Source organism: Suricata suricatta, chromosome 5 (assembly GCF_006229205.1).
Source record: "Suricata suricatta isolate VVHF042 chromosome 5, meerkat_22Aug2017_6uvM2_HiC, whole genome shotgun sequence".
Classification (NCBI taxonomy): domain Eukaryota; kingdom Metazoa; phylum Chordata; class Mammalia; order Carnivora; family Herpestidae; genus Suricata; species Suricata suricatta.
The window spans coordinates 110,728,027-110,750,893 of NC_043704.1; the positions used below are offsets into that span (position 1 = coordinate 110,728,027).

Here is a 22,867-nt window from a genome sequence, read left to right on the forward strand (position 1 = left end):
GGATGGATCTCTGATGTACCACAGCCATGGCTCTGCTCTTTCTCTACCGCAAACATTGTGAAATCGGCCATCTTTATACTCCTGTCCTGAAAAGACTCTACACCAGGGTTTCCAAAAGTGCACTGAACAAGCTAATCTTAGATGGTACTCACACAACTCATGTTACTCAGTTACCTACAGAATAAGTATTTACTTTTATAGATAGTTCCATACAACAAGTGATGTGACCATTGATGGTAGCGATAAAAATTCCTCATTTTTACAATATACTTATTAAGGTAGACTGGAAAAGAAGTAATTTAAAGAAAAAACGCTTCCGACTTTGGTTCAGGTGATGATCTCACAGTTCATGGGTTCATGTCCTGCATAGGGCTCTGTGCTAACAGCTTAGAGTTGCTTCAGATTCTGTGTCTCTCTCTCTTTCTGTCCCTTACCCGCTCATACTCTGTGTCTCTGTGTCTCAAAAATAAATAAACATAAAAAACCGAAAAAGAATAAAAAATTTAAAAAATAAAGAGAAAAAGGCCTAAGTATATAATAAAACAGGGAGATGGCATTTGTAAAAGTAAAGGGTGATATAAATTACAGAGCTTCAGAAAACATGAACGCCATGCATTGAACATTTCAAAATTTGACTTGCAAAGCTAAAGAACTGAATTATGAGATTACGTACTACATGAAAATCTTAAAGAAAATACTGAAATCGGAGTATCTTTATATTAGTACAGATAATATTTTAGAAAGTGCTCTCATGCTTTTTTGAAATTAAAGCAAAAACTCAAAATAACCTTGTAATAGATACAGTAAATTATCATCTTAATATTGTTTAGAAAAAAACCACTGTCTCAACATAAATATTTTAGTCCACGGAAAGGTCCGAAAAACTTTGAAAAGGAAAAACAGTGTAACTTTCTGAATATTTACTTATACCTTTCTGGGATAACAAACATACTACTATGATAAAGTTCTAGAGAACAGTTTTAGGGTACATTAGGCTACTTCAACTCTTAACAGTCTTATGGAACATGAAAAATGCATCCTGCCTTTAAAGCAGAACCCCACATATTTGGTTCCCCAACACTAGGCCTTACCAACGGCTGCTGGGGCTGCATCGCTTGGAGACCGAGGGTCTGACTCTGGGGCTGGGGGGGCTGCTGCATCTGGAAACACAAAGAATCATACACTTAAACAGTGGGGTTAATGTATTCCAATCTCTTCCCTCCCCTTATACTTTTTATCTAATTCTCTTGTTGCAACAAAAATGATATACACCTACCTCCTGCAACTTTGTCTTAACAAACATTGTTCATTTTTCAAGGGCAAGACCTAAATCTGCTCTCCCTGTAGCCTTCTTGGATCAATAGAACCCTAAGGACTCTTCCTTCGGTAGAGATATGCTGCCCTCTGCTGTTCAGGGACATCCTGCATACTTACTGTTGTGACGCCCTTCACGTCATAGGCCCTGCACATACTTTATCCTACTGCAATACCAGGAGGTTAGATAAGGACTCAGTAATTACCTTTCTAGTCCCTATGACATCTGAACAGATTCTTGTAGGTTTTTTTTTTAATAAAGAAAAATGTATACCTCTTAAGGAAAGGAAGACAAGAAGAGGAGGGGAAAGAGGAGTAATTCTTAGAGATTATAAATTATTTTGGTGGGGGAATGCCTGGGTGGCTCTTGGGTTAAGTGATTTCTGCGGGGGTCATGATCTCGCAATTCAATAGTTCAAGCCAGGCTTTGGGCTCTGCACTGTAGTGCAGAGCCTGCTTGGGGTTCTCTCTCCCTCTCTCCCTGTTGTCCCCTGATCTCACTCTCTCTAAAAATATATAAATTCACTTTTAAAAAAGGCTTTTTTGAGAGAGAAAGACAGGGTGCAAGTGAACAAGGGGAAGAGAGAGGGAAAGAAAGAATCCTTCAAGAGGCAGAGAGAAGGAGACAGGAAGAGAGGCAGAGAAGGAGAGAAGGAGGTGGGGAGGGAGGAAGAGGGAGAGAGGGGCGGAGAGAGGGGAAAGAAGGAGAGAGAGGGGGACAGAGAGGTTGGCGGGGGAGAGAGGGGGAGAGAAAGAGAGACAGAGAAGTGGGGCTCACCCAAAGCAGGGCTCATGCTCATCCCAAGAGGGGCACAAACTCACCCAATGTGGAACTGGAACTCATGAACTGTAAGATCATGACCTGAGCCAACGTCAGATTCCTTTAACCAACTGAATCACCCAGGTGCCCAAGAAAAAAATTATTAAAGCAAGATGTATATGTGAGACATTCTTGCATAAATTACTAGCATAGAGACAAATTGTGTCAGTGACCATTTTGGCTTAAATAAATAGCTCTTGGAAAACACTTCCAAGTCATAGAAGAAACACAGACTCCACATCCACTTCGTGGGACACAGAGGAGAGGAACATATTAATAGGTGGTTTGTCTCGGTGACCTTCCATGTCTCCTCCATCCAGGCTCTTCGTCTTGATGACGACACTGCCGGACTCCTCACCCTCCACACCAGAGGATATTCTCCTCTCCAAATTGTTTGTCTTCTTTAGGGCAAGGTAACAAACAGCTATTACCGGAGGGCATTTCCCACTAGTGCCAATACTCGAGGACGTGGACTCCTACCAGGAGGTCTGGGCAGGGCTGCTCCCAAATGGAACAATGCAAGTGGGATCGGAACCACGATGATTGTAATATAAAGCCAATTCTCCATTTGGCTCCCTGTGAAATCTTTCAAGAAAAACCAACCTAATGTCATAATTATTTATTAGTTCCTTTACGGAGGTAGTCAGTCAACAGGAATAAAGTATAATCCTGTTGCAAAAGCAAATCCCTTTTATCTCCAGGGAATGTGTGGTAATGAAAAAATTACCAGAAGGAGATATTATGCTAATTGGGATTAAAAAGCATATATTAACTAGTAAAAGAAAAAGGCTTTGAAAATCTGCAGCCTTGAAAACCAATGTAAGACAGGAAGTAGTAAGTAAATAATGTACTAACTTTCCTCAGTGATTTGGAAGTGAGAAATTTAAAACCCAAGGAAATATAAATATAAATATCAGTCCTATAAAGTTCTGAAAACACATCCTCAGAACCTGAGACAAAATTATATTAAGAAAATATTATGGGGGCGCCTGGGTGGCTCAGTCGTTTAAGGGGCTGACTTCAGCTCAGGTCATGATCTCACATCTCATGGGTGCAAGCGGTCTGTGTTGACAGCTCAGAGCCTGGAACCTGCTTCTAATTCTGTGTCTCCCTCTCTCTCTGCCTCTCCCCTGCTCACACTCTGTGTGTCTCTCTCTCAAAAATAAATGTTAAAAAAATTTTTTTAATAAAAAAAATAAAAAAGAAAATATTATGACTATTCAAAATAGTTTTACCCAGTGAGTGCTTTCCTTAGATTTTCCTACTGAACTCTCACTACACATTGAAGAGGCAGGTATTATGATTATTCCCATTTACTCACAACAAAACTGAGGATTAGAGGTGTTCTCCCCATGTTGGAGATAAAAACTATACAGCAAGTGAGGCTGTCATTTGTAGGCCACACTCTCCCTAAACCAACGACCATTTGTTATCCATTTTGTGATATAACTTTTTCTGCACATTTGAACAGGTAAATATTGGGATGCAACTAATGGCATCATATAACTAATGCCATTTCAGAATTATAAAACCCATTTTTCTGGAAGATTTGTATTGGCTTCTGCCTATCACCTGGAAGGTACTGTCAACTAGAATTTTTTGGATCACACTGAATTTAGACTTTAAACCCACTTGAACTTGTGGTTCAAATTCTCAGCAGAGATTTTTTTTTTTCTTCCCTCCAACTCATATCAAGGTTGAGACACGAACGGTACCTCACTGTCCCGTTCTACAAGTTTCCTAAGCTCATTCCAAGAGTATAGCTTTGGGTACCCCAGTTCTACCAGAGTCCCCATCTTTGGTGGTGGCTATTCTTTCTTTCTTAACATAAAATGTCAATGCTTCTCACGGCAAATGACTGATAGGCGTTCACTGTACAAACTCATCACACAATATCCAATCCTACATCACGGGACCATGTTGCTAACAATGAAGACAAATGGAGGTGGTAAATATAAACAGCCTCTTTTCCTAAATGAGTAAGTTAGAAGCAAGAATGTGTCAAGGGATGAACACTATTTAAGGTATTTAAATATTTATATCATAGAAACGAAGGATAGCCTTCTGCAGTCTATAGAGACCACATGAAATATCCCTCTGAAATATCCTGGCTATGAAACTCCAACTTCACAGCCTAATCAGACCAATAGCGTCAGAGATGGTTTTTTAGATTACAGACCCTCTAGGAATCTAACGAAAGCTGTGAACAGCTCAATATTACTTTTGTTTTTTTGGTTTTTTTCTCTCCTGCAAACACATAAAAGAGACTCTGCCTTCAATTTGCATGGCCTGTAGCTAAACAGTGAGTGGGGAAGCTGACACTATGACTATCAGGAAAAAGGCAGCCAGTCACCCTCTCTTGAATCTTTATGAAAGGGGAGTGACATCCGGCAAAATGCACCCTCCTGCCCGTAACCTGGTAAAAGCACCAGGTTCTGCCAAGTCAGAACTAAATCACAGCGGTTTAGCTCCTACTGTCAACTTCATGGGGTTCCTTGGACCTTGGTGATTAAAGTCTCAGTGCCCCCTATTTCTTAAGACTGCGGAGGACCCCCCACGCATTGCCCCCGTCCCCAGCTACAAACCTGGAGGAGTCTTTGCTGCTGTCGAACCTGCGGCTGTCTGGGTCTCATCGGGTCCTGAGGCAGGGGCACCGACGGGAGGTTTGGATGCGTGGGAGTGAGCACTGCATCGATTCCTCCACCTACCAGAGGGCTCTGCTGAAGGGACTGATGGTTTAGTCTGGTAAAAAACAACACAACTTGGTTTCACACCCACACATACTATCGTGTTTTTAACCATTGCCAACGGCACATCACACACATCCACAAAGAAACAACCATATTTAGTATTCACCTGCACACTTCCCATGCAATAGAGACGAAGGATTAAGATCATTTAGATTCCCAGAGATAGATGGAATCAACATGACAAAGGACAGCAAGCATGCCTACTACTTAAACTAAAAATCCAATTGTATAGAAATTACTTTTTAAAAATATTTTAATGGTTTTTAATAAATAACATTAATTGACCATTTACTCTGGAGAATTCACAGTGGTAAGAGTCTGAAATGTATTATTTCATTTCCCTCCCACAGCAGCTCTTTGAGGTCAGCAGTTTTATTATCCCCATTTTATTTCCATAAAACTTTCAACTGAAAGATAGTTGACATTATTTTAGTACCACATATTCAACAATTCTATACATTATGAAAAGCTCACCACAATAAGGAAAGCGACCATTGGTCACTAAAGTTATTACTGTATTATTGACTACATTCCTTATACTGTATTTTCATTCCTGTATCTTATTTATAACTAGACATCTGTACATCTTACTACCCTTCATTTATTTTGCCCATTCCTCTGCACTTTATCCTTTGGTAACCACTGGTTTGTTCTCCATTTTTATTAGCCTGTTTCTGTTTTTGTTTGTCCATTGTTTTTTAAATTCCACAAATAAATGAAATCTTATGGAATCTGTCTTTCTCTGACTTACTTCATTAGCATTATACTTTCTAGATCTATCTTTGTTGTCACAAATTCAAGAACTCATTCTTCTTTATGGCTGAATAATATTCCATCCTGTATTCATACACATCTTCTTTGTCCATTCATCTACTGATGGACACTTGGATTGTTTCCATAGCTTGGCTACTGTTAAATAATGCAGCAATAAACCTAGGGGTATATATATCTTTTTGAATTAATGTGTCTGTTTTCTTTGAAACACACAGAAATGAAATTACTGCATCATATGGTTTTTCACTTTTTTTTTTTTAATTTTGAGGAACCTTCATACGTTTTCCCTAGTGGCCACACTAATTCACATTCCAATCAACAGGGCATAAGAATTCCCTTTTCTTCCACATTCCTGCCAACACTTGTTATTTCTTGTCTTTTTCATACTAGTCATTCTGACTGGTAAGGGGTGACTCAATGAAAGGATTTCCATTTTGTTATCCTCACTGTAAAAATGAGAAAACAGAGAGCAAGAGACAGGATTTCCCAAAGTTACTCAGAGAGTAAATAGCACAGGTGGGATTTAAACCCAGAATTGCTGAGCTCTGACGTTCAAGTTCATAGGTAATACACTTTGCTGCCACTTACTAGAAAGATAAATAAATACAATGAATGTTTTTCCAAAGTTATTTGCTCAAATGTGCTACTATCATCCGTGCCAATGTTCTAAGCATTAACTATTTAGTGTTGATGTGCAGCCACTGATTTTAAAACATGGAAGCTAAGCTGCTGTCTACTATTAATGCAGAATTTTGCATGAAACTTAATTCTTTTAGACAAATGCTATCTGACAGAACTTTCCACAGTGCCTGAAATGCTCTACATCTGTGCTGTCCAAGAAGATAGCTACTGGCCTTCAAGACCAGCTACATGATTTCTGGGTCTCAGTGTGAAACAAAAACACAAGGCTCCTTGATCAAAAACGAGTAGGGTTTTCAAGATGGTGACAGTGCAGCATTAAATTAAGCTCCGGGGCCTTCTATACACAGTACCCTATGTGACTGCACAGGTCATACACTTTCAAGACTGGCTCTGCTTAGCCGCACGTGGCCAATGAACACCTCAAATGTGACAAGTGTGACTGAGAAATTAAACTTTTAATTTAACTTTGATTAGTGTAAACTTAAATAGCTATGCATGGCTCGTGGCCACCATGCGCTATGTCTATGCGATCCAGGTACAGCAAGAACAGAGAAAGTCTTTCACCATCCTCTGTAACCATACCCGAAGCAGAAAAGGTGGAAACAAAATAACAGAACTCATACAGGCACCATGAGTATTCCGATCACAGACTTCATGGCTCGAAAGTATCCTAGTCAGGCAATGCTAACAATCGTCACCAATTTTTCCATCGTAAGATATTGTTAGCCAAAAATCTGTTTAAAAGAGCAAAAACACTGGAGCTAACATATTAGCAGCATCTAAAATTTTACATCCATACTACGGCAGATGTGAGTTAAACTATAGGGGCTTTGAATGAAATAAACAACATGGGGTATCCCTGGTTTTGATCCTCTATCTGGATGCTACTAAAAATAAGATGACACAATGCAAATTATATGCAAATATGCTCACAAAAACAATCTAAAGCACCGTGCCCTAGACAATGCATAACAAAGACAAGAATCTGATGGTCTATTACTAAAATCATTATTTCTACACATATCACCTCTGAGAGCCAGTCAAGGGCTGCAGGTATGGTGACGCCTGCTGCTGAACATAGCCACTGGGCTGCTGCTGCATCTGTCTGAGTCTCTCCATTAGCGCCGGGTTGGAATGTGCGGCCGGATAGGTCCTTGAGTTATAGCTGGGAGACAGGACCACGCCACCAGCCTGCTGCTGTGGGGTCTGCTGCAAAGGCATCTGTGTTCCATACATCGTATAGCCCTGGGGCATGGTCTGCAGGTGGGGGCACAAGGAGTAAAGTCAATGTCTCACTTAGCACCAACTTTGCCATCACTAAGTCATATGGGGCAAAAATCAACCCAGGAGGAGCTCCCTGAAAGTCACTGTTTTCTAAAGCTCTTATAATTCAACAGATGAGGAAGACTACTCTGAAGCAAGAAATCTATAGAATTAACTAGGTGGATAATGATTCACCAGAAATTTTAATTAAAAATAAAAATGAATCCTGACCTGGGTAAGGAATCGGTTTTAGAATAAGATGCTTATTTTGAGAGAAGAAAGGATATATTCCTATATAGAAATCATCAGGCAAGCATCCATACCTGAAGTGCACAGATGACATCAATGTTCAACAGAGCCAAAGCATCATTAATTTCATTTCCAAAATTAAAAAGAAAAGCTACCCATGTCCAATGTCCAATAAAATTAGAGAGTGCACTTTCCTGATATGGGACTATATACCCATAAACCTCCTTGGATCTGATGAACCTGCCTGTAGTGACTAACCAGGTTCCAAAAAAACAAAAAACAAAAAAGTCCCGCCCCCCCAAACAAAAACAAGCCAACCAACTAATAACTAGAAATTAAGGATGTAGTTGGGGAATATTCAATATCCTCTAGTCCCAGTTGGAATGTAGCCCTTTTCAGCACTCTAATACTTGAGTATTTAATTTTTCTCTTCAATATTATTAATGAGTGACTTTCTCTAAATCTTAACACCTAATATAAATGAAAAAATATAAGAGTTCTGCTGGGTGACTATCCACAATTTAAAGGATGGGAATGCTAATTTAAATAGAAGAAGCCTGTTGTTCAATCCTCAAAAAACCACATTCCAGGGTAGTTTCATGGCTCTGCGTTGGAAGAAACAATAATGAATAATACACTTGCAGTGGACAGCCTGCATGGGTCTGGCTGGGGGGTTCCGCCTCTGAGAGCCAATCTCAGAATGCTTTTCAGCGTGGACACAGGGTGCTATGTCTTGCCAACATCCCCGGGCTCCCAATTATTAGAGGGACAAAGTGAAAGTATATAGAAGCAGAAACAACAAAAGTACTAGAAAAACACATTTCAAGAGTTGCACTATGGTAAGACAAGTGTATCATTTGTTGAGCGGCTACCCTGGATCTGGAGCAATGCTGGTTCCGTAGTTTGTCTTAAATTCTACAGTGCTCATGTCTATTTGACAAAGAAGGAAACCAAGACACAGAATAACCAGCACAATGCTACATATAGTCAGGTGCCAGGAATTTTGCCAAGGTCTAATTCCAAGGCCAATTACCTTCTCTTTCTACCATGATACCTCTGCAAATCTATCTTTCAATATGATAAATTCAATCCTGAATTACATCATTATATATTATAATATAAAATAAGTACCCTGGAACAGTTAAGCATTTCAACACCTACCATCATAGTAAATAAAGAGATTGGATTTTTAATTCACAAACTTTCTAAAATGTTTTATGCTCCTCAAATCATTCAACCTGGAAGGTTTATTCATCACTGGTGATGCTTATTTTGAGATGTCAATTCTAATCTGTAAGCAGAAGTTCTACATTCCAAACCCCATAAGGGAGCTATGGTTACTTGGTTTCCCACTTCAAAGAAACAACATTAAAAATCTCAGCAGCATCTACGAGGCCAATGTGGGTACCTGTGCTTGCTGCAGCCCTGGATACTGGGGGAGCTGAGGGGAGGGCCGGGCTTGTGCAGCAAAGAGAGCAGCCTGGTCCCCTGGTGGGCCCTGGAAAACAAAGCCGAGGCGAACTCTTGATCATAACAGTAAGAACTGATTTGCACTCCTGGCCAATAACCCCAATAACCCATGACACCAAATCTTATTAGAGGACTACAGAACTTGGAGATTTCCAACCCGCATTAAATAGAACTTCTCTATGTGTAGAGACTATTAAACGTATCATTTCTGCAAAAACTATAGATGCCCCCAAACAATAATACATACATAAATACAAGCCAAAATAATCAATGGTCTACTTATCAGAGAGGCTCTGAAACAGCTTTGCTGTACACACCAGGACACAAATGCCCCTCTAGACTGAAAGGCATGAAGCTGTGTGAAATCTGAAAGCATAGAGTTGTACCATTCTATGCTGATAAAAGAAAGAGAACACGAGGTACATACAAATGCCACATACAAATTTCATTGTTTTTTAATGAAGTTTCTTCATGGTCACGTACCAATGGCCTATTTAATCATGTGGTCAAGAGATGAATTTGCATCTCCTATGACTAATCATCAACTAGAATAACTATCAATAAAAATTTACAACACGTTAACAGTAAATAGAACTCTAACTACAATACAAAATTAAACCAATTAACATCTGCTCACTGGTCTTAATTGAATACGTTTTGCCTTTTGAAAGCTATTTCATGGAAGCTTGCAGTAATCATCATGGAAAGAAATCTAGCTTCAACCATCCCTAGATTTTTACAGCACTTACTAATTACACGAATGGGGTTTATTCCCAAATATTTTACTCCTGTTTTATAGAATAGGTGTCCTCATTTTGCAAAAGTGTTAAATTGCAGTTATAGAAAACCATGTCACGTGATTGGGAAGTAGTATAGATTTTTCTAGCAGGGAGAAAGGGACAGACACTTAGCTTTAGAGGGTGAACACCAACAGGTACTGAACATCTATTCCCTGACAGAGACTGAACCTCTTGTTCTCACTCTCATGTTCTCACAGTAAATCTGCAAGAAGGGAGTGTCATCTTCACTCTTCTTCAGATACAAGCAGCCAGACTCAAGGAGCTTAAGCACCTTAGCAGCTCCCTGGGGTGACCTGGCAGAGCCATTCTCTGAACTCAGGGGAGTCTGATCCCAAAGGCCAGGGCTCTTTCTGTTATGACAAGATGCCTCCATTTGCAGTATTAAAAATGGAAATATTAAATCCTCACTTGGTGCTTATTCTTTAGGGACATATAGCCATTAAAACTCACTCCAACAAAAAACCAAGAGGGGCATCTCTCTTAAGACTTGTTACTGAAATACTGAAACCAAATGCAGATATCATATGGTAAAATCCTTTCTCTGATCCTCAAATAAAATCACTTGAGGGCATTTAAGAAACTTCAGCCTTTCCTAAGGTGACTATCTACCAAACATGGACCAAGTGCAAAATTTCTGAGAATGCATAGAATAAATTCAACAAGAATATACATTTCCAGAATAGGGTACCATGAAGATATCCTCAGGCTTTAGCTGATTAATCTAAGTGTGACCATGTCTCTATTTACTTGGGTCTAAGGAAAATATCCCAAATTCCCTCTATGAAAACTCATTCCATGGCAATGCGGCCTTTCAGGTCCTATCACTGTTCCCTCCCCAGACTATTTGAAAGGTTTTTGATCTTCCCAACACTATGCCAAGGAGTCATTAAATCAACCACTTCTTTAAATGCCACTCTTTGAATCAGTGCTCCTGGACAATGTGGTACAAGGTCCCTGCAAGATACTATTTTGCTTCTTTGTGGAGGACAAATATTTGCATATAATTTTTATAGAAAGGAAGAAAAATCAATTATTTATATGTGGTTAAAACTGTGAGATCCAGAAGTGGTCTACAATTCCTACTTAGACAGAAACAAGATGTGATCTGTATGTGATGGCCGTATGCAGATGCATAAAGATGTTTACAAACTCTTCCCTCTTTCTTTGCTCACTGAAGAATGCTATGAAATAGACTATGACTTACATGAGGAGAAAACTAGAATACTAATAACATAAATATCTGAGTACAGCGTAACACTTGTATTGACAAGTAACAGCTGTGGTCATGGACATTTAAGACATGAATTTAAAACTATTCTACATAAAAGGAAAACAATCACAAAATTAAGATTCAAGGAAAAACACTAAATTTGAATGAGAAAGGGATAAGAAATTTCAAGTACAGTTTTTACACTGTAAAATTCATGCATTCTTTGTTAATCAATTTTTGCCTAAAGGGAAACTATTTATTTATGGACATACTGGGTACTTCCTACCTCCAATTTTCCCTGACTTACTACTTAAGTACAATAGGTAATAATTAAGATATTCCTGGGAAAACCAAACACTCTGAGTTGGCCAGGAGTCCCCACATGCTCTGTGCACGCAGCTTTATCATCATGTTTCCTTGAATGAAAAATATCCTATTCTCTCTCACAAAATTAAAAGGCCCTACTTTTGCTCTTTTCCCAGAATAATGCTAGACACATTGTGTCAATTTGTAGAAAGAGTTGAATTTGTTACTAAAGAATGAATAAGGAAGGTTCTTCAGTAGTTTGAAAGACTTTACCAAGGGCCATCATGTGGGAAAAATCAAGGATAATAAAGATGAAGATTTATTAAGTTTCTTAATGATGGCAGGGGTAGTTCTGCTGCACTAAATCAAGAAGAGACCATGTATTGTGTTATCAAAACAGGGACGGGCCAGGAAAAGAGGTACAGAGTGGAACCATGGTTGGAAAATCAGGAAATATGGTCACCCTAGTTACACGTAACCCACATTATCTGCTATTTTCTGAAAACTTTCTCCAATTTATTTAAAAGCAGTTTCCATCATGGTGTCGGGCATATAGTAACAGCTCAAAAAATACTGTGGAGAAAATCTAAGATTCAATTTAGTTTATCTGTTAACCAGGAGTTCCAGAAATAAACTGGGATTTATATTTCAGCATATATTAGTTTACTAAGGGCTTTCCAATTGCCCCATAATTTTTAGCACAATCTTTTGTTTTGAAAATTCAATTTTAATTTTTAGCATCTATCATTCTAATGATTACTTCCTGGTACCTGCATTAATATCTAAAAACTAGCTCAATTTCTCCTTCTTGATTTGTTCTGCCTAACTGAAACAAAGGTAACATAAGTGTCATATATTTGTGTGCACAAAGGATAATTCAGGAAGCTGGTTTCTGACAGAATATTTGTGTCTAGCCAGCTGCCAGCTGACGTTGAGCCTATCACTGGAAGAGAAAATAAGACATGTTTGTGCCCTTGCTCAAGCTCCCATGGCTCAGATACCCACTTACATGTGCTAAAGGAACAAAGCAGAGTTAACTGGGAAGTTTGGATAATCACATAAACTCACCTCTATATTGCTACCTAAGAAAAATTCCTACCTGTGGTCTCCCTAGTTCATTTCTATGTCTTTTGCTTCATGCTAGCTTCAATAGAAGACACATAAATCCACTGCGTTTTTAAAAAAATTCTACTTAAGAAGCTGTGCTATTCAATCAACTCATTTTCCTGGCCTTTATAAGTACAATTCTTTCTTACTGCTTTATTTGTAACTAGACAAGAGACATATATGAACTCAAAGAGATGTTGACTCAAAGGCCTTTTGCATAATTTGAAATAACTTGCATAATTTGAAATATATGCATCCAGTAACTTTTAGGTTCTTAATAAATCATCATTTTCATTCTTCTGGGTCTTGTTCTCTTCATTTAGCAATTACTCCCCCTTGGTCACCTGAAAAAACATGAAGACCTCTTTCTGAACAAGCTGATTTGCCTCCTGTTAGCAGACAGTAGGAGTTACAATCAGCAGTGTCTCAGGAGCAGGGATTTTTCTATTCACTCGGTTCACTAGCAATGAATTTTTGAAATTCCTATTTTAGTAACTTTTCAAGGGTGTTTCAATATCTCAGAGAGACAAGTTGTAGCTAAAAAACCACAGCCAGGTTTTGTGACTTTCTGAAAATGCTGATTTAGGGATAATAAGAAGTCAGTGGGTAATGTTTTATGAGTCACCTAGCAAAAACAGTTTTATTTGTTACTACTAGTTTGGAAGGTACTGGGTAATGGTGCCCAAGGCTAAAATATACATGGTGTGAACCAGAAATTATGGTCATAACATCATACTGTGTATTCTGACTGCAAACAATAGACACAGAGAAAATTCTATAATTACAAGAAAGAGGTCCAGTTGACCAGTTATGCTTCATTCTTTTATAATGCTTTCATATAAAATATAAGTTGGTTGGGAATCAGTTAGCAGTAACATTAATGGCTGGAACAAACCGATTCATTCTAAAATAAACACCTCATACATAATGAACTTTTACAATATATTCTATTAATATGCCCATAAATTATGAATATATGATTGTATATACACTCATGACATTCTTAACACAACACTGGAGAATATTAAAGGAAAATAAGAATGGTGAAAAGAAAAGCAAAGATATATATACACATTTCCATTAATTTGAGTGAATTGAACCTATTGACTTTAAATACTTGCCAAACATTTGATGTCTTAAAAAAAAAAAAAGTAAAATTAACGATTGATGCAAATTTAATTTTATCCAAATTACATTATCATCTGAACAAAATGCCCAACAGCAAACATAACGATCTCCAAAATACTTTTAATTTGAATAGTTTAATTTGACTTTTTCAATAAAAACCTCACCTGCTCTCTGTGCACCACAAAGTATCAAGAAAACTTGACAGAAAAATTGATTCTTTTCAGAAGCCTCCAAACATTGCTGAATAGCTATTAAAGAAATTGTCTATATAACAAGTATTTAATAACCTAAATATTTTCAAAGCTTGAATATGCAATTACAGACATTTTCAACAATGTATAGAAAATTTTACCCATTAAAATTGGCAGTGAAACAAGTTGACTTACATTCACATCTGAGATGTGTGCTCTTTTTTATTCTAATGCTTCTTGGGTTTATGTTGTGGGTTGGCTACCTGATACAGAAACCTATAAGTAATTTAATGCAAAACATGCATTCTTAGCTAGCCCAGGCAAAGCAGCAGAGGTGAAGTCTTACGACATGCATGCACAAGACCTATGCTCGAAAAAACATCTTCTCCGTACCGGAAAGAAAATAGAGATGATGCCTTCTGTTGAGAATTTCAGAATAGCCAGTGAGTGGGATGTGATGAGAAGGTATGTTTCATAACCACAGTTTTCATCATCTTGCACTGGCCTATGAATCAGCATGCCATGCGTTCCTCTGCTAATGATGTGAATTACCACAAAGGGAAGCAAGAGCTCAGGAAAAGATGGGTTCAAAACTGGAACTGAGATGAAGATGCACGAACTGGTCTATGTTCCCAAGCCCAGGTCATGAACGTCCATTGGTTTCTATACCGTACATATAAATGATGAAAATCATGAGGCAATCAAAGGGAAAAACTGTCAGAAATAAATCTCATTAAATCAAACATGGTTGATGCATTCATGATTCTGTGTTACAGTCTCAAACATAAACCAAGTGAATAACTGTGAAATGAAGACTATAATTTTTACCAGCTATAGAGGAATAACCCGCTTCTCACTTTGATGTTCAAAGAGTAATGCTACAAAAGTTTACTTTAAAAAAAAAAAAAAAGACAGAAGAAGGAATGACAGCAGGGGTGTTACCATTATGTTGTCAAAGTCTTCCAGAAGGGAGACAGCAGAGTTACAGAAGTCCTACAGAAAGGGGACAGCAAGAAAATGGCAGACAACACAGATAAGAATTTTTTAGCCTAGTGATGTGGGTAGCCACAATACATACGTAATAGTTCATTTTAAAACAATGATTCAGGCAGTCAAGACTTAGAACCCAGGCCCTGCAGAGGCTTTATTAATTCATACACCAAACGATAGCACTATAGACTGGACATAAATGGTAATATTCATATAATGGAAGAGCACAACCCAGAGGTTAAATGAAGACATAAAGGAAGTAGAGGAACTATCAGACAGACATTTGCTGTAACTAAGGGATGTTGGAATTCCACTGTGAGCAAAATGGGGGCCAAGAGTCCTTGTTAGCTTATAGCTGGTGGGAGAACTCGGAACATGTGGGTCACATTAAACACACAAAAACATTAAGTGAAAAAGTCAGAGGGGTCATATATTGTTGAGAGAGGAAATTAGCTCGATCCTCAGTTCATTCAAATGAAAACTGGGCATTATGTTAACCACACATTCAACCAACCAAAACAGACAAGTATTTATAGGGCCAGCAGTGTTCACAAACTAACAGGGAATCTGATTTAGAAAAACGTAACTAAGATGCTTCGGGAAAATTCCCATTTCTCAGGAAAATAATTCACTTGTTTAACCATTTTAATAAACGAAGTCCAAGTGATATCTGTCTAAGATGTTAAACATTTTTTGCCCACTGAGTTTTAGGGAGAGAGATGAGGCAAAGGATTACTAGCCCTAAGAGGGAAACATTTTATTATACTAAGGACTAACATTTGTAGGAAAAATTCCTCAAGCAAATCTCTCATCACTATTTCAGGTGTAGGTATATAATTCACTACATCTGTACATTTGTATTTGGATCCAGTAACTATCCTTCTATTACTTGTTCACTCTCACCACCACATAATCTTCTCTCCTCTCTCCTAAAAAGCAAGCTGTGTACACTATTTTCTAAACTAAAGGACCCAGTGATAATTTCAGCAAATAAAATGAACCTCTTCCTCATCATTCAAATAAATGGAGAAATACCAGGTATTAATAAGCAAAGCACCCACTTCCCCAAACATGGTTGGTTTCCATCCAAGTAGAATTTACTAGTTCAGGGCTTTTCTCCAAAGTTCACTTTTGCCATTGAGATGTGTTTAAATAACATGGTCAAGGTGAATGCATTAAAGGTAATTGTTACAACTCACGATGCATTTCAATAAGGCTATTCTGCCTACCTTTAGCAAATAAAAATAAAAGTACCGAAAATTGCACTCAAATTATATTATCAGGAAAATTACAGAAGGGAAACCTTGAATAGTTAATACAGTTTTAAAAAAGACACCTAGGGGCTCCTGGGTGGCTCAGTCAGTTAAGCATCTGAGTTGGGCTCAGGTCATGATCACACAGTTTATGAGTTCAAGCCCCATGTCAGCTGTGCTGACAGCTCAGAGCCTGGAGCCTGCTTCAGATTCTGTGCCTCCCTCTCTCTCTTTGCCCCTTCCCTGCTCATGCTTTCTGTCTGTCTCTCTCTCTCTCTCTCCTTCAAAAATAAACACACATTGAAAAAAAATTTTTTTAAGCCTAAATTCACAGGAAGTTGGCAAATAAAAATTAAAATATCATAATATGGAACTATTTCACCTGCTCTGAATGAGAAAGTTACAATATGACAACATCAAGGATTGGGGGGAGATATGAAAAGGAAAAAACTCATTTATAACTGATGAGAATCATCATTATTTTGAAAATCAACCCAGCATTTCCACTTCAAAGCACATACCCGAATTCTCTCCATATGTGCAGAAGAAATGTAAAAAAAAAAAAAAATGTAACATAATAGGTAGCATTAACAGTAAGAAAAAATTAAAAATAAGTAATCTTCAAGAGAAGAATGGAGAAATATTATGTTAATATCCAGAAAAGGACTAGCATCAACCAAGACAAATGAATAAAACTACATGTAACAAGTAAATATAATTCAAAATTGGTCAAAATAAGAAGTTATAAAATAATACAATAATGTATGTGTAAAACCATTATTATTATTTTCAAATCTGAAAGTAATATATGTTTGATGGCTGCAAAAATATGTAGAAGCATAAAAATATTCATAAGAAAGAAAAACACTAAATTCATGATAGTGACTACCTCTTTATAGGAAAAAAAGGAAATGAGAGTACCCATACTGATTTATTTTTATTTTCTTACATGATTTGAGCAAATATGGTGGAATTTTTCAGGATTATTCAGTGAAGCTAGGTAGTAAGTTGATCAGTGTTTGTTGTATTTTCTATCCTTATCTGTATGGCTGAAATACTCCACTAGAGAGTAAGGGAGGGAGAGAATAAAGGAAAAACTCAGAAATTCCACATCCCTAGGGTAGGAGATCAATTACCAAAGGGTGTCCATTCAACGTAAATGAGTTTCATCAATCCAAGAAGCATGTTTTCAGAATGTTACAAATTCACTTTTGCCCGTGAGGCTCTGACTCAGTCATTGTACCTTTAGTAAATTATCTAATTCCTTCATCTGGATATGCAATGATGGCACCTACCCTGTGGTTAATAACTTAATGTTCTTCCAAGTAACCACTAGGTCTAACTGGGCACTTCATTTCTGTCATGTTGGAAATCTTCCTCTTCAATGTCACCAATATCCATATGATTATCTGTAGCCTGCGTTCTTCCAAACTTGTCTCAGCTAATTTTAAGCTACATATATTGACTTTCTACAGACTATTAAAATAAGCTGACTGGCATTGATTATTACACAAAAAACAACAAAATGGTTTTGTGCACTAAAATGGGGAAATTAGGATAAAGTAAACCACAAATCAAGACAAACAAGTCCTTTTCATGGATCAAAACTTAAGGATTCCAAACGCCCTTTCCCTAGAAGATTGATAGAGTCGGGGTGAGGAAGCAAGTTCCTTCTGTCAGAAGAAAAATATCGGCTCTCAGAAAGAGGTGACTGGATAACAATTTAAGCTGCATTTTGCATTATTTTCATCAATATTCTAGATTTTGTGATGCTTCCCATAGGATATGTAGAAAATATAACCCAATGATATTTTTAACACTATAATTGGAATCATCCCTTCTAAAGTTTATATTACAAAATTTAAATGGTAAAAATATACCACTTTAAGAAACCAAAATGGCTACTTGGACAACTAAACAACATTCCTTCTTACTGGACTGTTCTATGCCACTGGGAGAATCAGTCTTATTAGGGACAATGAATATGATAATACAAGTAAAGCACTGGATGTGCTCTTAATTCTCTTTTCATCTATATTCAGGAAAATAAAGATTATTTTTATGGGATGGAGACTTCCTTTGAAATAATACATCCATAAAATAATACTAATAAAACAGTAACACCAAGTATGACAGCTAACATTTTTTGAGCACTTACTATGAGCCGGCCACTGTTGTAAAGGGCTGTTACATGTATTAAAACATTAACTTCACAAGACCTCTATAATAGAAACAACTGTATCAGCTCCATTTTATAGATGAGGCACTGAGGCACAGAGAGGTAACACAATCAGTGTACCCAGTCCCATTTAGATAAGGGACATCAAGTAAGGGATGGAGAAAAGATCACTTTTACTTTCTTGGATGAAGAAATAAAAAGAATGAAAGCAAATTTCCATGCCAGGATATCTTTATGCATCCTGAGATGTACTAAAGTTGTATAAAGTACACTCAATTACAACTATTACATCATGTAACATAATTAAAAATACTTAATGATATCCACACGATTTAGGATCTGTTTTCTGGGCACTATATCAATGTCTTGATAAGTTCTTTAGGAAATATAAGAATGATCCGTAACAGAAACTTCCATGACCAAATGAGGCTGATATTCAGTTTCTGCAGTGGACACAGTGGTACAGTAGTTTTCATTGTGCACCATCTACAGCTGGATGATTCCTAAACACATCAACTTCTTTCCATTACGATGGGAAGAGGCTAAAAGGACTCTGTCAGGTCTGAGATATATCCAGAATCCAGGAATTTATGTCCTCCCATGCCCCAGCTACGTTTTCAGAAGAACCAGGGAAGAGATCACTGCTGGAAGCAGATTCTGAAATCATTAGAAGGATGGCTACAAGGAGTTTGTGGATAAAAATCAGATTGCTAAGGATTAAGGCTCTAGGAAGCTCTAGGCTCATGGAAATAGTTTCCCAAAACATGCATTCATTTGATAAACCTTTCATAAATCTCTACCCTCTGCTCACTAGATGTAAAGGTGATACAGTGTAAGACCCAATGTCTGACTTTATCACAAGAGGTGAGACTACTACAGAGCTAGCATAGGGAGCAGTCATATCCAAGGTGTAGAAAAACTCTTCAGTCTTTAAAATAAGCAACTGATAAAATTCCCAAAAAAAATCAGTACTGTAGATTAAGATCAATGGAAATTCTCCAACACATTTGCTATATTTAAGTTAACAGATTCCTAGAATTAGAGAATTGCTAAGGATAAGAAGGAAAATGATTTCTATTTCACAAGAGAAAAAGATATAACAAGTGCTTATGTAGCTAGAGAGAAACATTACATGTAGGTATTTAACCTCAGAAAACGATCCTGGTCAAAATTAGAACAAACATTTCTCCATCATTTCTTATCATGAAGGACATAGGTCAGTACTTATTAAAAAAACAACTGCATTCAGAACAATACATTAAAACAATTTATCAACATCACATATATTCCAAATCATTCTGCTCTTATTCTAGTTTTTTAAGGCTTACTGCAGGATTTTTTCTGCCACAATACCATATTTAGCTAGATTCCAGAGATATTAATAGTTTGTACATGAGATGAAAGAAACTACCATTTCCTCAGGACCTCCTAGGTGCAGGCGCTCTGACAAATGCTGCATAGAATCTCACTGACTCTGTGTAGGACCATTCAAACATACCAGTACACTATGCATGTACATCTCTTCCTTAAAAAAAATACTACTTCCCCTCAAATATCTAACACTTCAAGAAGGGTAAAACAAAAAGAGTAACAAGAAGGGCGCCTGGGTGGCTTAGTCAGTTAGTTACATGTCCGACTTTGGCTCAGGTCATGATCTTATGATTTGTGGGTTTGAACCTTGCATTAAGCTCTGGGCTGACAGTGCACGGCCTGCTTTGCATTCTCTGTCTTCTTTTCTGTCTGCCCCTCCCTGATACATGTTCTCTCACTCTCTCTCCTAAAATAAACATTAAAAAAAAGTAGACATGAAAAAATAAACGTATTGAGTGATAAGTTTTCTAAATTAAAAGGGAGTTGGATTCATGCTATGGGGATGGTTACTCAAGATACAGAAAGTTTTTGTATAATCTTGATAAGGATTTGAAACAATGGCAAAATTATTTTTGTTTATCCCAGAATAGCTAAAATGCCACTGAGGTTCTTAATGGCTCACATTTTAAAAACTGCCACTTATTTAAGCAAAATAAGTATTTCTTGATATCAAATCCTCATCATTTCTGTGTAAGAAGCAACTTAGGCCCATCTTACATGACACCCAGGGAGTCTGAGCAACTGCTAGAGGTCAGAGAGACCTTCTCTCTGAAACAAGCGTGCAGCGACTGTGCTTTGCATTCCCATACAACTGAGCCAGTTTTCCTCTTTTCTGTCCTTCTTATAATATAGATTAAGAAACAAACCTGTCTTTAAGAATGTATGACTAACCATCCCACCCTCAAACCCCCAAATCTCTGAGTAGATGGACTGAATGCAAAAATGTCATAACTTATAAAATGGAGATAGGCCTAGACAGTTATCCAAAATACAAAGAATATTTGTAAAAGCATTAGAATTTCTTGCTAATACACATGCAGATTGGCTTCCTTTGAGGTTCAAAAATGTACCTAGATCACAGTGTCGTTGTGCGATACTGTGGGATCTAAGATAACTAATACAATTAAAGTGCTTAGAAATGTTTTGGCAAATAGTAAGTGCTCTACTGGTGTTAGCTGCTATCACCATCATCATCATCATCATTGAAATAGTGCATTTTTTTAGAAAAATTGGGAAGTATAAAAAGCATAAAGAAACTGGATTTTAAAAGAAGACCCAATCTCACCTCCTTCTTTTCTATTTTATTTATTTGTACAGATGTGTGTGGGCTTCGGGAGCCTATACTAAGCTGTGTATGATTCCCACAATTGTCTTGTTGAACAATCACTGTCATCCCAAAAGTTAAAAGAAAATTGAATTAGAAGGCATAAAAACAGCAATAATATTAATCAAGAATAAAATTGAAGGTATGTATACACTATTATTTGTACTATATTCTTTACTATAGATCTTATTATTAAATACATACTAATAATAGAATCTATGCAGGGCACCATAGAGAGAAACCTAGGAACCATCAGGACTTTAAAGATATGACTACAGAGCAATCAATCTACTAAAAATACACAACAGTAGAGCCAGAAAGAGTACAGAATATGGTGCTAATTATAGAGAATGAGCGCTCAGTGAGGGTCACTACAAGGATGAAAGACCTGCTGCTCCTAGGTGACCAGAAAGTCATTAGCACTTGTTTTCATTCTAAGGCATACTTTTAATGAACCTACAATACTTCAAGTTCTTATCTCAGCAGTGATAACAGTAAAATAAGCAGGAGCAAAGTACTTATAAATCTGGAGGAGAGCGAAGCCTGCGCACACACGAGATCTCGGGGATACACAGGCAGGAAGAGTACGCCACATACCCCACACTCCTCCCCACTGAGAGGCGCTAACAAAACATGGAGGACTCCATTGCTGGATCTGGACAAACCTGCTGGAAAGGTCGAGCCTGGGCTTGCCTGAGAAGCCGCTGCTGCTGCTGTTGCTGCAGAAGCTTCATCTGGATCAGCTGCTGCTGCGACGTGATGGCGTGCAGGGGGGGCGGCTGCATCATGGCGCCTGAGCGCCGCTGCAGCATGTTGGACAGAGCTTGTTTGGTATTGGTTGGGGCGAAGGAGCCCGCGGGGTCCAACCTGGAGCCACCTACCGAAGCAACCAGAAAGAAGGGCTCTCTGTGCGCGGTAATACAATAGCTCTTCCTTCTTTTATCGAAACACAGGAACCTTCTAAGCCTCACTTGGTGAGCAAATGGAAAATACGGCCCGTCTCACCCCGTATAAATATTAAAGGTCTGCAGAGAACTGCATAATTTCCAAATGAGGGGGAGAGTGATTGTGGAGTGCATTATATTTCAGTGACTTCACAGAGGCCCCGCTTCAGTTGATAAACTGAAATGCCTGAAACAGACTCAAGGGCATAATTGTAGAATCATGTGGGTTTTAAACTACTCAAGGCTTTCAGGAACACATTACTTGTGTATAATGTACTGGCTTCATGGTGTATTTTGCAAGGTGTCCTATGTCAGTCATAGAAACTCTTTTGCAATTTTAAATAAATTTGAAGCTCATGGTATTTAACTTTCATGACCATAGCAAAATGAGAATGCCCCTTTTGTAGTAGAGAGGCAAAATGTACTTTGAAAATGTGAAAGGGTTGGAATCTTAAATTCCGTGACTCAAAAGACAAAACAGATCTTTTCTGAAAGGTACAAATCAAACAAATTTGTTTGTAGGGATCCTTGAGAAACCAAAGGAAATCCTTAACATATTTGCATATATAATTGGTCAAATGCCTTTAAGAGTTTTTATCTTGTTTTTTTATGCAAGTAGTATATTGAGAATAACATTTTAAAGCTATTCACTTGAAAAACCCATATTCTTTTAAAGACCCAGAACAAGCAATATGATTTATGAAGTCATTCAGCAGCATTTGAAAAACATTTGGAAAAAAGAGGAAATTCAACTTAAATAACATATGGCAAGGGAAGCAAAA

At 37.7% G+C, this 22,867-nt stretch overlaps 1 protein-coding gene across 1 annotated transcript in view; it reads right to left on the minus strand.

Moving 5' to 3' along the window:
• The window catches only part of MED12L (mediator complex subunit 12L), a 320,540-nt gene that overhangs the window by 16,306 nt on the left and 281,367 nt on the right, over positions 1-22,867 (minus strand). Inside the window, exons 38-42 of the mRNA XM_029940033.1 lie at positions 21,807-22,018; positions 9,221-9,310; positions 7,328-7,557; positions 4,720-4,876; positions 1,092-1,160 (exon numbers count right to left, since the gene is read on the minus strand). Of these exons, the coding sequence (XP_029795893.1) occupies positions 1,092-1,160; positions 4,720-4,876; positions 7,328-7,557; positions 9,221-9,310; positions 21,807-22,018 (758 nt within the window). The remainder of the gene's footprint in view (positions 1-1,091; positions 1,161-4,719; positions 4,877-7,327; positions 7,558-9,220; positions 9,311-21,806; positions 22,019-22,867) is intronic.